The sequence below is a fragment of the Nelumbo nucifera genome, chromosome 3 (genome assembly GCF_055504915.1).
Source record: "Nelumbo nucifera cultivar China Antique chromosome 3, China Antique-T2T, whole genome shotgun sequence".
Classification (NCBI taxonomy): Eukaryota; Viridiplantae; Streptophyta; class Magnoliopsida; order Proteales; family Nelumbonaceae; genus Nelumbo; species Nelumbo nucifera.
Window position 1 is genome coordinate 2,281,132 of NC_142651.1, and position 13,511 is coordinate 2,294,642.

The 13,511-nt window shown below is 38.3% G+C and overlaps 1 protein-coding gene across 1 annotated transcript; it reads right to left on the reverse strand.

Moving 5' to 3' along the window:
- Positions 1-7: 7 nt before the first annotated feature.
- Positions 8-2,112, reverse strand: LOC148800901 (long chain base biosynthesis protein 2a-like). Its single transcript, XM_088902113.1, has 4 exons — positions 1,652-2,112; positions 1,483-1,548; positions 484-572; positions 8-121 (listed from the first exon to the last, which is right to left on the reverse strand). The coding sequence occupies exons 1-4, from the start codon at positions 1,775-1,777 to the stop codon at positions 118-120; spliced, it is 285 nt and encodes a 94-aa protein (XP_088758239.1). The 5' UTR covers positions 1,778-2,112; the 3' UTR covers positions 8-117.
- Between the last annotated feature and the right edge of the window lie 11,399 nt (positions 2,113-13,511).

A 13,511-nucleotide genomic window follows, 5' to 3' on the forward strand; every position in this document is an offset into this window, starting at 1 on the left:
ACAAATAAGTAGAGAAACACATCTTGCAACATGATATACATACCACCATCTACACAACTACTACAGGTACTTGGCGAAAATGTCTTCAATGACTGAATTACACGAGGAGTACAATATTCATCTGATGAATGAAAAGCCAAGGTAATTGTATGATCCCAAGTTAAGACATCTAGTTATATTTGTAGCTCGTCTTACAGAAGAATAATTATTTAGATAATATTCTGAATATATTTCAAATTTATGTTTAAGAAATATTCTAGAAAATGGCCATTCCTAAGAAAGTAAGAATTTCCAGATGTTTAATGAGAAGTTGTTCACTGCTCCTTGCATTTTATATCATCAATTCTGAGTTGTCTAAAGAAATACAGAAAGACATATTTACGTAATACAAAAGTTCAAAAAGAAAAATACAAAATGAATATACAGAAAATTCTAAAAGATCATGGAGAAAAACTTATAAACCAAATAGGGAACCCAACTCACTTTAATGTCTTGTTGTTGTCATTGGAGTAACGTTCAACCACATCAAACCAAGCATCAGGAGCACTTGCTATAAGTCGTCCAAAACAGTACTGCCAATACAAGCAAAGAAGATAATATACTTAGAGATTTTATCATAAAGATGGAACAAAATGGATTGAAGTCAGAAAAATACAAGTCCTTCTGCATACATTTATGCACCATGATCCTTTGACAGGCATTACAGGAGTTAGCAAAGGTGAGGTCCATGTATACGTAAACTCCAAATTGGGATATATTCATGGTAAAACCAACATAAATAGCAAGGTAAGTTAGCCTTGCTTTGCAGGATGATGAAAATGATGAAAAGAAATGTGCATAAATTAGTGACAAGAAACGGAACTCTTAAACTGCTTCCAGTGAAAACCATCAAAGTGGCACTGCACAAATTACAAATGAATATTAATCCAGAAATATGAATCTCTAGTTGTGTCTATACAGTATTTACTGATTGATTGATTGATCAACAACCTATACAGTATTTATATTGGCCCAACAAATGCACTTTGAGATAGGTGCAAGAATTTATTTATTTCGGCTCTGGGTGCAACAATGATGATATCTGATGAAACATAAAAGATGATAATTAAGAACTTGCATCTTGCAACTATTTGTCTTTGCTTGTTGTATAGGTCATGATACCCGCATGCCGGGTGCTATATCATGCCCAATACAACTGTACTGAGTTTTGGAAAGGTGCAGTTTGGATAAATAAATCCCATATTCGGTAAGGCATCATAATTCAAAATGCAAAATCTCTCTTTTTTCCCCTTGGTTTTGTACAGTTCTAACTTCTACAATGGCCATAGTGTTCCTTGAAGGCGTTCAGAGGAACAGTTTTAAGGTACTTCACTCCTGTGCTTAAGATATTAAAGCCACAAAATCTCATCCAGACAAACTCTAAATAATCAGAAACTCGCTAAAACTGACGAGCAGTTTGATACCAATGAAACAGAAGATTACCTGAATGCGAAGGTACAAACGGCGGACATAGAAATCCTCAAGCCCTAAGCAGATCGATGCGTACCCCTGTTCCATAAATAAACATTTCACATTACTATCAATGTCATTAAAAAAATCAGAGAAACAGAGTTCAGCCAAAAAAACTAATGGAGATGAACAGGCAATAGACCTGGAGGTTGTTGGCACTCCACCAGTCGAAGATTTTTCTGAAGAGATCTCTGAATTGACCGAAAGCGAAGAGCAAACCATAGCTGAAGTAGGTGGTTAGGGCGGTTAAGTACGGAATAGTGATCATTTCGATCTTTCGGTTTATTGTAGACCTTCACGGAGAATGTCTTCTATGAGATCGAAACCGCGATCATTCAAGCAAGCAATCCCAGATCTAGATGGAAAACCGGAATTGCAGAAAATGGTGGTGGCTCCGGATTGCAGGAGGTTGTGAAGATGGAAGGGTCGTCGACAGAGGTGACTGAAGTGAGTTTTCCAAAATTTTCAATCGTTAGTTGGAGAGAAACTCATTTCTGCTTCTTGTTAGACGTTAGACAGACAAGAACGAGAGTGGCTTCAGTCAGTGCAAGTCCCGTTCGAATAAACAGGGAACGGGATCTGCTCCTCACACATGAGCGCCTTTACAGCCTTGCATCGAGAACATCTCTGTACTCCTGTATTCAATGCAAGGCTATACTGGGTGTTCGAACGGGGTTTGCTGAATCCGGTTTCGCCCTAGTACCTCCCACCCGTGTACGGGAGATGTTCCTAATGCACGGTGAGATGTGCATGTAGGGCGCTTGTGAGGCGCCCGACGTGATCTCGTATCTATCAAAGTATCAAGTTGGGGGGGGCTTAAAATGGTCAGGCAGGCGTCAGATCCATTTTCATCTGGAAGTTAGAATCCATCAGTTTCAGTTGTTACTGCGTTCTTGGGCCTCAACCCACATTGGAGTCCGGATCTCCTGCCCACGAGAACTCTGCCACGTTTATCGAAGTCACACATGGATAACATCTTGTGGGCAGTGTTATTGTGGGCAGGAGATCCGGAATCTTGCTTATGATAGTATCGTAGTCCTGCGCTCAAACAATTGTATCAAAGCCTTTGATTTGATTGATTTGGTGTTATTGCCAGTACATGTAACGCCATGATTTTCTACAAGGTTTATAAAACCGGACCGGATAGAGGACTATTTTGAGTCTGGTTTTTAGGTCGAATGGTCCAATTGTCTAGTTTGAATGGAAGGTCCGTTTTGATAAAAAATCAAAAATTAAAAAAACAAAAAACGGTCAAAAATTGTTCCCAAGTTGAATGGTTCGACCACTAGGGTCAGCAATTTGTTGATCAAATCAACAGTTTTTTTGCCAAATAGCGGTTTTGGAGTAAAACGAAACCAATTAGGTTCTCGGTTTTTCTGGTATGACCATCCAGTTTGGTCCGGTTTTGAAAATATTGATTTTCTGTTTTAGTCCTGTCCTAGCAAAAGTGCTCTCTCGGGTATGTAGGAATTTGAATCATTTCCAGCTCCACTAGTAAACCCGGCCTACATTCCCATTTGGCAGGTTGATGTGCCATTATGATTGACCCACTATCCTCTAATAATGATGAACTAGCGGAGGGGCTTGAATGGAACCATCAACCCGTTGACCTGGCCCTTGGCCAAAAACTGTTAAATCGGTTAATTGTTCATTGACCCGAGCGATCAAACCATCGACCCGTTGACCTGTAAAATGGTTTTTGGTTGTTTTTTATTTTTTTAATTGGGAACCATCCAGGCAACCGGTTCCGTTTTATCCTAATCTCGATCCCTGGCCAAAAATCGTTGAATCAGTTAACGACTCATTGACCTAGGTAGTCAAACCATTGACCCGTTCAATGGTTTTTGGTCATTTTTTAATTTTTTTAATTTTTGTTGTCAGAATGGGCCATCCATTCGAATCGAATAGTCGAACCGTCGACTTGAAAATCGGTGACCAGAACAATTCCATTTTCAGGTCGTATGAGTCACACGCTCGAATGACATAACACGTATGGTACTTCTTAATGGACCTCACACACTTAATTTTTTTCCTATAATTTTTGTTGTCAAAACAGGTTGCTCGTTTTTTTATTTTTTTAATTGGGAACCATCCAGGCAACTAGTTCTGTTTTACTCCAATCCCGGTCCCTGGCCAAAAACCGTTGAATCGGTCAATGACCCATTGACCCAAGTGGTCGAACCGTCAACCCGTTCAATGGTTTTTAGCCATTTTTTTTATTTTTTTACTTTTGTTGTCAGAACAAGTCGTCCGTTTGAAACCAGACAGTCGAACTATCAACCCGAAAACCGGTGGCCAAAATGGTTCCATTTTCGGGTCATATGACTCACACGCTCGAATGAAATAACATCATGGTTTTTAAAACTGACCCGGAGACTGAACCAGTCAAGGGTCTGATTACCAGGTCGAACGGTCTGAACAGTCGGCCCATTCTGACAAAAAAAATGGTCAAAACTGTTTAAGCGGTTCGAACTGTTCAATATCTAGTTATTAACAATATTTATAATAAATAGTATATATTTATATATATCTAACAATATTTATATAATTAATAGGAAATGGGACCCGAGCGGTTGAACCATCGACCCGTTGACCCGTAAAGTGGTTTTTGGCCATTTTTTATTTTTTTAATTGGGAACCATCTAGGCAATCGGTTCCGTTTTATCCTAATCTCAGTCTCTGGCCAAAAATCGTTGAATCGATCAACGACCCATTGACCCGGGTGGTCGAACCATTGACCCATTCAATGGTTTTTTGTCTTTTTTTTTTATTTTTTAATTTTTGTTGTCAGAATGGGCCATCCATTCGAACCGAACAGTCGAACCATCGACCCAAAAGCCGGTGGCCAAAACGATTCCATTTTCAAGTTGTATGAGTCACACACTCGAATGACATAACACGTATGGTACTGCTTAATGGACCTCACACACTCAATTTTTTGCCTGTGATTTTTGTTGTCAGAACGGGTTGTCCGTTTTTTTATTTTTTTAATTGGGAACCGTCCAGGAAACCAGTTCCGTTTTACCCCAATCTCGGTCCCTGGCCAAAAACCATTGAATCAGTCAATGACCCATCGACCCAAGTGGTCGAACCATCAACCCGTTGACCTGTGCAATGGTTTTTGGCTATTTTTTTATTTTTTTTTTTATTTTTGTTGTCAGAATAGACCATCCGTTCGAACTAGACGGTCGAACCATCGACCCAAAAACCGATGGCAAGAACGGTTCTATTTTTGGGGTTGTATGACTCACACACTCAAATGAAATAACACCATGGTTTTTAAAACCGACCCAGAGACCTAACCGGTCAAGGGTCCAGTTACCGGGTCGAACAGTCGACCTCTTCTAACAAAAAATAAAAAATGGTCAAAACCGTTCGAACGGTTCGATATCTAGTTATTAACAATATTTATAATAACTATTATATATTTATATAACTAGATAATTAAATATATCTAATTATCTAATAATAGATAATTATAATATATATCTAATAAACAATATTTATAATAACTATTATATATTTATATAATTAGATAAATATTATATAATTAATAGGAAATGGATTGCTCTCACGTAGGAACCTACTCGCACGAGTAGATTCCTATATATATATATATATACATTCAAATTGGAACTTTGAACCCGTTTGATAACAGCTGAACATGCTGAACTAAAAAGTTTATTGTTTTTTTCTTTTAGTGAATAAGAGTTTAAAGATGCTTATGGGCTCCTGAAATTGGGTAGCACTGCATGACTATACCTTGAAAGTTTTATTTACTTATTTATTGTATCAACTAAAAGACAAAATAATAAGTCTTTCGGTTCAGCAATTTCAGCTATTATCAAACAGCCCCTCACAAGCTGATGGATAACTGCTGAATTGATTGAATTAAATTGCTTATAGTTTGTACTTTAATGCATAAAAGAGATGTATGATAAAATAGTCATCATGATAAATCAATAACTAATGCAATTTAGCCAAATTCAGTTATTATATATCAAAGTGGCCCCTTGGGAGTAGGAATAACAATTTTCTCTAACGGGGACTTAACTTCCCTAACCCTATTAGGTCGAGGATGTGGATTGTTTTGGTAGGGTAGAGATGGGGATGGGGATTAATAGGGATCCCCGAGCGTGGTAAGGGATTATTATTATTATTATTATTATTATTATTATTATTATTATAAATCTCTTAAACTATCCCTATTATTTGCGAAATTGACTAACTGTACCCTTAGACTATGTTTGGTTTGAATAAAAAGGTAGGGAAAAGAAGGGAAAGACAAGAAAATCAATACAAGGTTTGTAAAGGTTTCCTTACCTTTCCCTTCCTTTCCCTACATTTTTCTTCAAACCAAACATAGCCTTACTATTTACATATTGTCTTAAAGTACTCTTATTATATCTAAAAATTGACATGGCCGTTAATGCTAACGGAAATAAATAAAATGTCAAATTTACCCTCCAATATTCCTCAAATTTCAAAATAAAACCCAAACGATGGGCAATCGACCATGGAAAGAGATTGACATCCAAAGGTGCAACTTTCTCGTCGCCAAATAGAACACCAACACCCCTTCCTCCTCCGATTTCTCTCTCTCTCTCTCTCTCTCTCTCTCTCTCTCTCTCTCTCTTCTTTTCTTTTCTTTTGACACTGAACAGATTTGCTTTCTGAGTTTTATTTTGCCAAAAAATGGTGAACTTGTATGACACGAAATCGGCTATATGTTTATCTTTTCTATGTTTTGTGAGTGTTTCTTGTTTATTCTTCTGATTTCGATATCTTGCGACATTAAACAATGACTACTTTTGATGGTGCACGATCTGGAAGCTCCTAGCTGGAGAATTGCTTGGATGTTCTCGCGTTGCGACCTGAATCAACCTACAAAACAGTACTCAGAGGGACTGGGGTGGAAGACCCGATGAGGTCGCTCCGATGCTTAAGTCAGTACTCTGTGTGTTTATGAGCTAAGTATGAATGCTAGAGAGATTGAGTGCAAGTAATCACACGTACCTTTGCCTTGAGGATCGATGCCTTTATATAGTTGGGTAGCCGTGAGTCACACGGAAAAGCTCTGGGATTTTCGGAATAAATGGATGAGATCCATTCCATTTCCGAAGGAGAGCGATGACCTAGTTGATAAGGTTTATCTCTTTCCTCCGATTCGGGCGGAGTGAGGGTAAGTCCTGTTAACGAGCGTCGTGATCCCAGAGGGTTCGGAGTTCGTTGAAGAAGCTTCTGGAGTTGGTTACGTGGCACTTCGGTTCTTTGGCCCCGAACTAAATTAGGGGCCAAGGTGCCTTTATCCTAGATGATCTTACGCCGAAGTGCTCAAGCCCCCGAGCTCCAAAGCTGCTGACGAGGCTCCCTTGCTGAGTTGTCATCTTACTGGTTGATTGCATCCACGTGTAGCTTGGTCGCTAAATCGGGCCAAATCACCCCTCATCAACTTTGTTATTGAATAACTGTGTGTTTATTCTTCTTACCTAATCGCTTTTTCCGATGAACTGTGTGTTTCGCTACTGGAAGACGGTGAAGACTGTGTGTTCGAGAGCTTTTGAAACAAGAAAAGGAATTTCTTAGCTGGGCTATACAAATTTCATATCCCAAGACTACTTTATGTCAAATATCCAAAAATCTTGAGTCAAATTCATCTCTAACCACCAAGTTTGTCTTCTCCTATTACTTGACCACCAAGTGTGTCTTCCCCTGTTACCACAAAGTGTGTCTTCTCAACTCATCAACTGGAAAAGCATGCTCCATGTAACCATCAAAAGCATGGTAGAACATTTCACGCACCACGTCTCTAAGCTGTTTAGCTTCATCGGGAGTAACACCTTCTGCAACAACTCTGTGGACAGAAATGGCAGAGAATATGAGAACGAATACAAATAGAACTATGATAATGGCTTCAGCATTTTCACCGCTTTCTTCATTTCTTCGTCCCGTTTTGGTTGTGTCAAACATCTGATTTGATTTTCCCAATAGAGAGCTCTTGGCTTTTCAAGCTAGAGAAACCCTAACCACCGAAAAGGGAAAAGTGAGGGTTTTGGGTGCTTATAATCGATCCTAACAAAGTGAGGATCAACAACTATCTCTAGTGCTGATCTCTTCGTTAACAAAGTAGATGATTATCGTCTTAACCTAACAGCAGTTGACCTCATCCACAGGTGAACTGTGTTTCGCCGCCGGAAGACAGTGAAGACAAACTCTCCTTAATTTACTAGTTCATCTAACTGGTCATTGTTGTTAATAACACAAGGTGAAGGAGTTGGAATTTTTTAGCCCAGGTGCTTCAAGTTGTCACTCTTAAGCTCGGATGAGAGGTATTCATTTTCCATAGAGATCAAATGGTGGTATTCATTCTAGCAATGGTGGTAGTGACGGCCATGTGGGGGAATGCGAATGAAGTAAAGGGGAAAAAGAAGGTGTGCACCAAGGGATGGGAATGCCAAGGCTCCATGTACTATTGCAAGTAACCATATCCGACTACTTCTAGATAAGGCTGTCAGGGTTAGGGTTGAAATTCATGAACCCGACTTTACTTCGGGTTGGGTTAGGGTTGACCCCTTAGCCAAGCTGAACCCGACTCTATAGTACATGTCATATATAAATATATGTTATGTGTAATATATAACATACATTAATTTGTTTAGATGCATGATATTTGTATTGCCCGCACAGCATAGTATCATGTATTTCTTTTAAGATAATCACTTCACTTAATCCTAATCAGAAAGACTAAAACCTTAATAACATTATTTTATGTTTTTTGAAAACTTTATTCTTCATTTCCTCTATGTTGTTTGTCGCCCAAGAAAGATCTATCGTAAGTCATAGCTCTAATGAAACATAGGATTAATATATGTAGTGAAAGTTGACTTAAAATCTAAAATCGAGAAATTTTATGAGGTTTTAAATAATGCGAAGAAGGTTGGGTTGGGCCCAACCCAAAATTGACTTCGGGTTGGGTTGGATTGGGTTAGGGTTAAAGGAATTTAGTTAGGATTAAGGTTAGGGTTGGGCTAGGGTTGGCCTCAATGTGACCTAACCCAGCCCGACTTGCAGCCCTACTTCTATATCTTCTAGTTTGAGAAGGAAGGGGTGATGGTCGTCGGAAACTTGGGTGTCTCTGAAAAAGGAAAGATAAACCAGAGACGGAGGGAGAGGTTTGAGAATGGAGAGAGAGACAGGGAGGCAGAGGGGAGGTCTAAGAATCAAGATAGAGAGAGAGCGGGGGTTCAGGACGAGGGTAATATTGGGTTTTGAACAAAATTTATAGGTCACGTGGGGTCACATGTGCATAGATTGTGACAATATTAACAGATGCTAACGGTAGGGGTAGAGTTAGTCAATTATCAGAAACACGAGTCTGGATTTAGTGGACCCTTAGGTTCACGGGGCGAGTGAACCCTCCAAAAGGGGGTGTGCACATGGACTCTTTTGAACTAACTTAACTTAACGGGCATTTGCCGTTAATTTCAATTCGTCCGGTTGAACCGAACACTAAAAGACAAAATAATGAAGAATCTCGTTCCACCACCAGGTCTATAAGATATAAATCCCAATTTCTTCACTTCATCCGGTAACGTAGATATCGCCCGGGTTGATGGATTCAGTTGCAGATTGATCATATAACCCTGATCTCTTCACATATTTCTTGATAGTTGTAATTGCAAATTCCTTATCTTTAAAACCGAATGTTCCCTCTTTTCCAGTCCGATCGACAGCTTTTCCGGTTAAGAAACCTAGCTTTCTGTGATATTTCCGATCTTCAAGTGAAGGCGAATTCGTGGTCTCGTTCTCCCCGTAATAAAGAAGAGAGATGTTAATGTTACAAACTCCGGTGAAGGCGTCGTTAGCAAAAGTTTCTAGCATTACCGTGTGTGTGAGATCAGACCGCGAGAGCAGGGAAGAGTACCTGGTTATGTCCTTCCGAACCTTTTGGGAACATTACAGATTTCGTAGGCTCTACCGTGCTAGTGTAGAGAATCGATGCCGTCAAGCCAGGCGCCGATGATCCTATCGTACAGTTCATTGTTACATGAAGCATGGAATTCGAGAACGACGTGGGTCCATGGGGCTAGACAACCGGAGGGCGGTGAGTATGAGAACGAGAACATGGATGATGCAATGGGGTGGGCAAAGTGCTCTTGGGGAAGCTGGAGAGAGCAGGAAGGAGTGAATACGTCGGACAAGAGGGGCTTGGTTAGCTCAATGTACTCGTCCGATACGTTTTGACGAATAGATGGATGCATGAACTTGACGTAATGGTTCGGGAGGGAAGAGTACAATGCACAGGTAAAGGAGAGATGGAGAGAGAGGAAAACGAGCGACTGAATTAGAGAATGATATTGCATTTTCTGGGGTTCTCTGTACTGGTTCTTGTCTAGTTGATGAAATTATGGACTGACATTAATGATTCAACCCAGTAGCGGCTAATAAGACTAAAAGAGGGGGTTGCTGCCCGAGAAAAAGTTCTCTGGTAACCATCATCATCAGATGTTTCATTTTTTTTGTCTTTTAGTGTCCGGTTCAACTGGATGGGTAGAAGTTAATGGCAAACGTCCGTTATGTTGAGGTTAATTAAAAAAAGGCGACGTATACGCCTCCTATTGGAGGGTTCACACGCCCCGTGAACCTAAGGGTCCACTGAATCCGGTCTCCAAAAACAGTAGGGGTAGCGTTAGACAATATGTAAATAGTAAGGGTACAGTTAGTCAATTTCACAAATAGTAGGGGTAGTTTAAGAGATTTACCCTTTATTATTATTATTATTATTATTATTATTATTATATAGTAAATATTATTTATATTAAATATATTATTATATATGACATTATTTATATTTTAAAACTTTTTATTTATTTTAAGTCAATTTATTTTTCAAAAAAATCTTGAACTAAAAAAATTTTGGGGATTCGAGTCCCCATGAGGAACCCGTTCCTGTCATGCATCAATGATGGAGGATAACTTTTATCCCCAACGGGGATCGGGGATGAGGATAGATATTAATTTCAAAATCGGGGTCGGGGACGAGGAATATGATCCCCGCCTCATTGCCATTCCTAGTGACATGTAAGGTATTTGTAGGGGTAGATTCGAGTTGAGTTGAGCCGAATACTTGGCTATTTGTAGTCAAAATCAGGGTCGGGGACGAGGAATACGATCCCCGCCTCGTTGCCATTCCTAGTGACATGTAAGGTACTTGTAAGGGTGGATTCGAGTTGAGCTGAACCGAATATTTGGCTATTTGTAGTGCAAGGCTCTAGCTCGAGCTCAATTCGAGTTAGAGACTTAAGCTCGAGGTCGACTCGGTTCAAAAGTTCACAAGTTCAAGCTCGGCTCGGCGACCACAAGCCAAACTTTTTCTAAAAAATAAAAATTATACATATAAAAATAATTGTTTTATTTTACATACAAAAAAATAAGAATTAAAAAATTATTTACTATTATACATAAAAAATAAAAATATTATATAAATATTATTGTATATACAATAAAAGTTATTATATATATTTATATGTATGTATGTATGTATGTATGTATGTATATAATAAAAAATATTTATTTATTATACTTCGCTCAATTAGGCTCACGAGCCTCAGGTCACTCAACTTGAGCTCGGCTCGATTAGCAAATGAGCCTATATATTGGGTTCGAGCTCGGCTCGAAACTCAATTTAAACTAAGCCAAGCTGAGCTTTTCACAAGCCAAGATCGAATAGCTCATGAGAAGCTCGACTCGTGGCCAACCCTAGGTATTCGTGAAAATTGCCCTCCCTTCCCATTCCTGAATTCACTTACTACCCTTGATCCCAAACCCATTTAACTTTTCATCCTATCCATTGTTGGTATCATTTTTCAAATTTAAAATTCAAACTCAATTACCTTAATTAATGATTATTAAACTTATCATAATTGACTCTATTTAACACTATTTACCATAATAAAACTCCATAACTGACCTTGCAAGGAGAGCTTTCCTCATTCAGCATCCCAATCGTATCCCACTAATTGCCCAAGGAAGTCCATACTGGGCAATTGAAAGCTATGATGCAGAAATACGGGCTTTATATATGGTCTTGAAGTAGCCTTATCAGTAGATATTGTTTGTAACTTTGTATAATATGTTTTCAAACTCTAAGCAACTGGTAGATCTTCTACCACCCATTTCAAAGCCAAGACTTTGGACTAAGCCACTTCACTTGAGTGGCTTCTCAAGCCATTTTTTCAAACTCTAAGCAACTGGTAGAACTTTATCTAAAATGCAAAGGATCATAGATTCAAACCTTCTCAAGCCATTTTTTCTCAAAACCCTGATTCTTCTACTCCTTATCTCATTTTCTTGTTTAATTTTCCCCCACCCCCAAAGAAAATTCTTGACTCTGTGACTCTCTAGGATAAGTAAATTTTAGTAGAATGTGATCACATTTGCTATCAACAAATTTTGGCTTATAGGGTTAGTAGATGTTGATAAATCAAGACTTAACAGGATTAGTTACTATTTATTTAGGTGATGTTTGGCATCGATGCCAATTTTTGAGAAAATGGTGTCATGTAGGTGCCACATAAGAGAAAGCGGTGCTTCAAACAACGCCCTCTTGTTTGGTACCGTTTTTCCAAAAAAAAAAAAAAACGTTGCTCCAAACCACACCTTGGAAATTAGGAAAGTGTGGTCTTGAGCAATGCCAAATTCAATATTTTCTGAGGAAACGGTGCATTGCTGCCAACGGTGCAATGATATGACAACATCTTGGACGTTAGGTAATATATATCAATGTTGAAAACATTACTATATATCATTTTCTTAAAAAATGCCTATGTGACTACACCGATTCCAAACAAAAGAAAACGGTGCGATATTCTCAGCATCATTGCCAAACACGAAGACAATGACATGTCATAAGCTTTATTTACCAAAATGAAAAATTGAAATTGGCTATAATGGGCTTGATCAAGTTAATATAAGGCGATAGAGACGTCAACTTGCAAATAGAAGTTATCCAAGCGTACCTAATAGCTTCGGCTGCCATTATTACCATTTTTTTCAATATTTGTGTCATTTAACCTCCACTTTTTCTGGTGAATCTAATAAAAAGATACTCTTGGCCTCAAATGAACTAGAAAATTCTCACTTTCGGTTTGGATACTCAGCTAACTTGAGGCTTGACCTTTATGTTAAATTTTGAGTTTTATTCATTTTTTGATAAATTATTTATCTAGGTAAATGTTGAAAAACACAATTATTGAAAAATGGGTAAGTGGTTACCAAAAATGGGATCCATGGTTACCAAAAATGGGTAAGTGGTACCCATGGGAAAAGCAATTTACTATGAGACATCATTACCGAAAAAGGATAATGTGATTATTGGTATTGACCAGGTCCAAGCTTTCCCCCTTCCAAACTTTCCCACCTGGGTTGTGTAGCTCCATGAAACCAAAAAAAAAAAAAAATCATAAAGAGCTGAAAATTAGTGGGATCCGCCAATTTAAAAAGTAAAAATGATAATTGTATTTTTTTTGAAACAAAATATAATAAATAAATGAATTAAAATAGTTGGTGCATTAAAATTAAACAAAATTTCTATATAATCTGTTTTAACACACTCTAACAAGCCATTTAGAACAAATATATATTGAAACTTGCATCTCAAAATTGCCTTGAGGCTTGTGCCTCACCTCTTAAAGATCTAACCACCTCGTTGTGACCGAACATGGCCAACAATTCTGTGTTGTGATGCATGAACAGATGCGGACTCATGTTTTTTAGCCTTTTAAAACCATGGTTATTAAAATTTTATACCAGCAGCAAGTTTAGGCAACCAAAGATTGATACATATATTCTTTTTTCAGGCAAACATTGGTCATATGTTGAACCTTGCAATCAATATCAACCTAATGAAAAATGAATCGATCGAGAAACCCAAATCAGATTAATCTTAAAGAAATAACCCATTTAAACACCATGGAACATTGAAAAAAAAAATCTACAGACCA

Excerpts from the sequence above, each read along its gene's own strand:
- LOC148800901 (XM_088902113.1), bottom strand. The coding sequence starts at position 1,777 with ATGATCACTATTCCGTACTTAACCGCCCTAACCACCTACTTCAGCTAT. Across the intron at positions 1,549-1,651 it reads GGAGTGCCAACAACCTCCAG|GGGTACGCATCGATCTGCTT; the intron begins GTCTATTGCCTG and ends TTTATGGAACAG. Across the intron at positions 573-1,482 it reads GTTTGTACCTTCGCATTCAG|TACTGTTTTGGACGACTTAT; the intron begins GTAATCTTCTGT and ends TTGTATTGGCAG.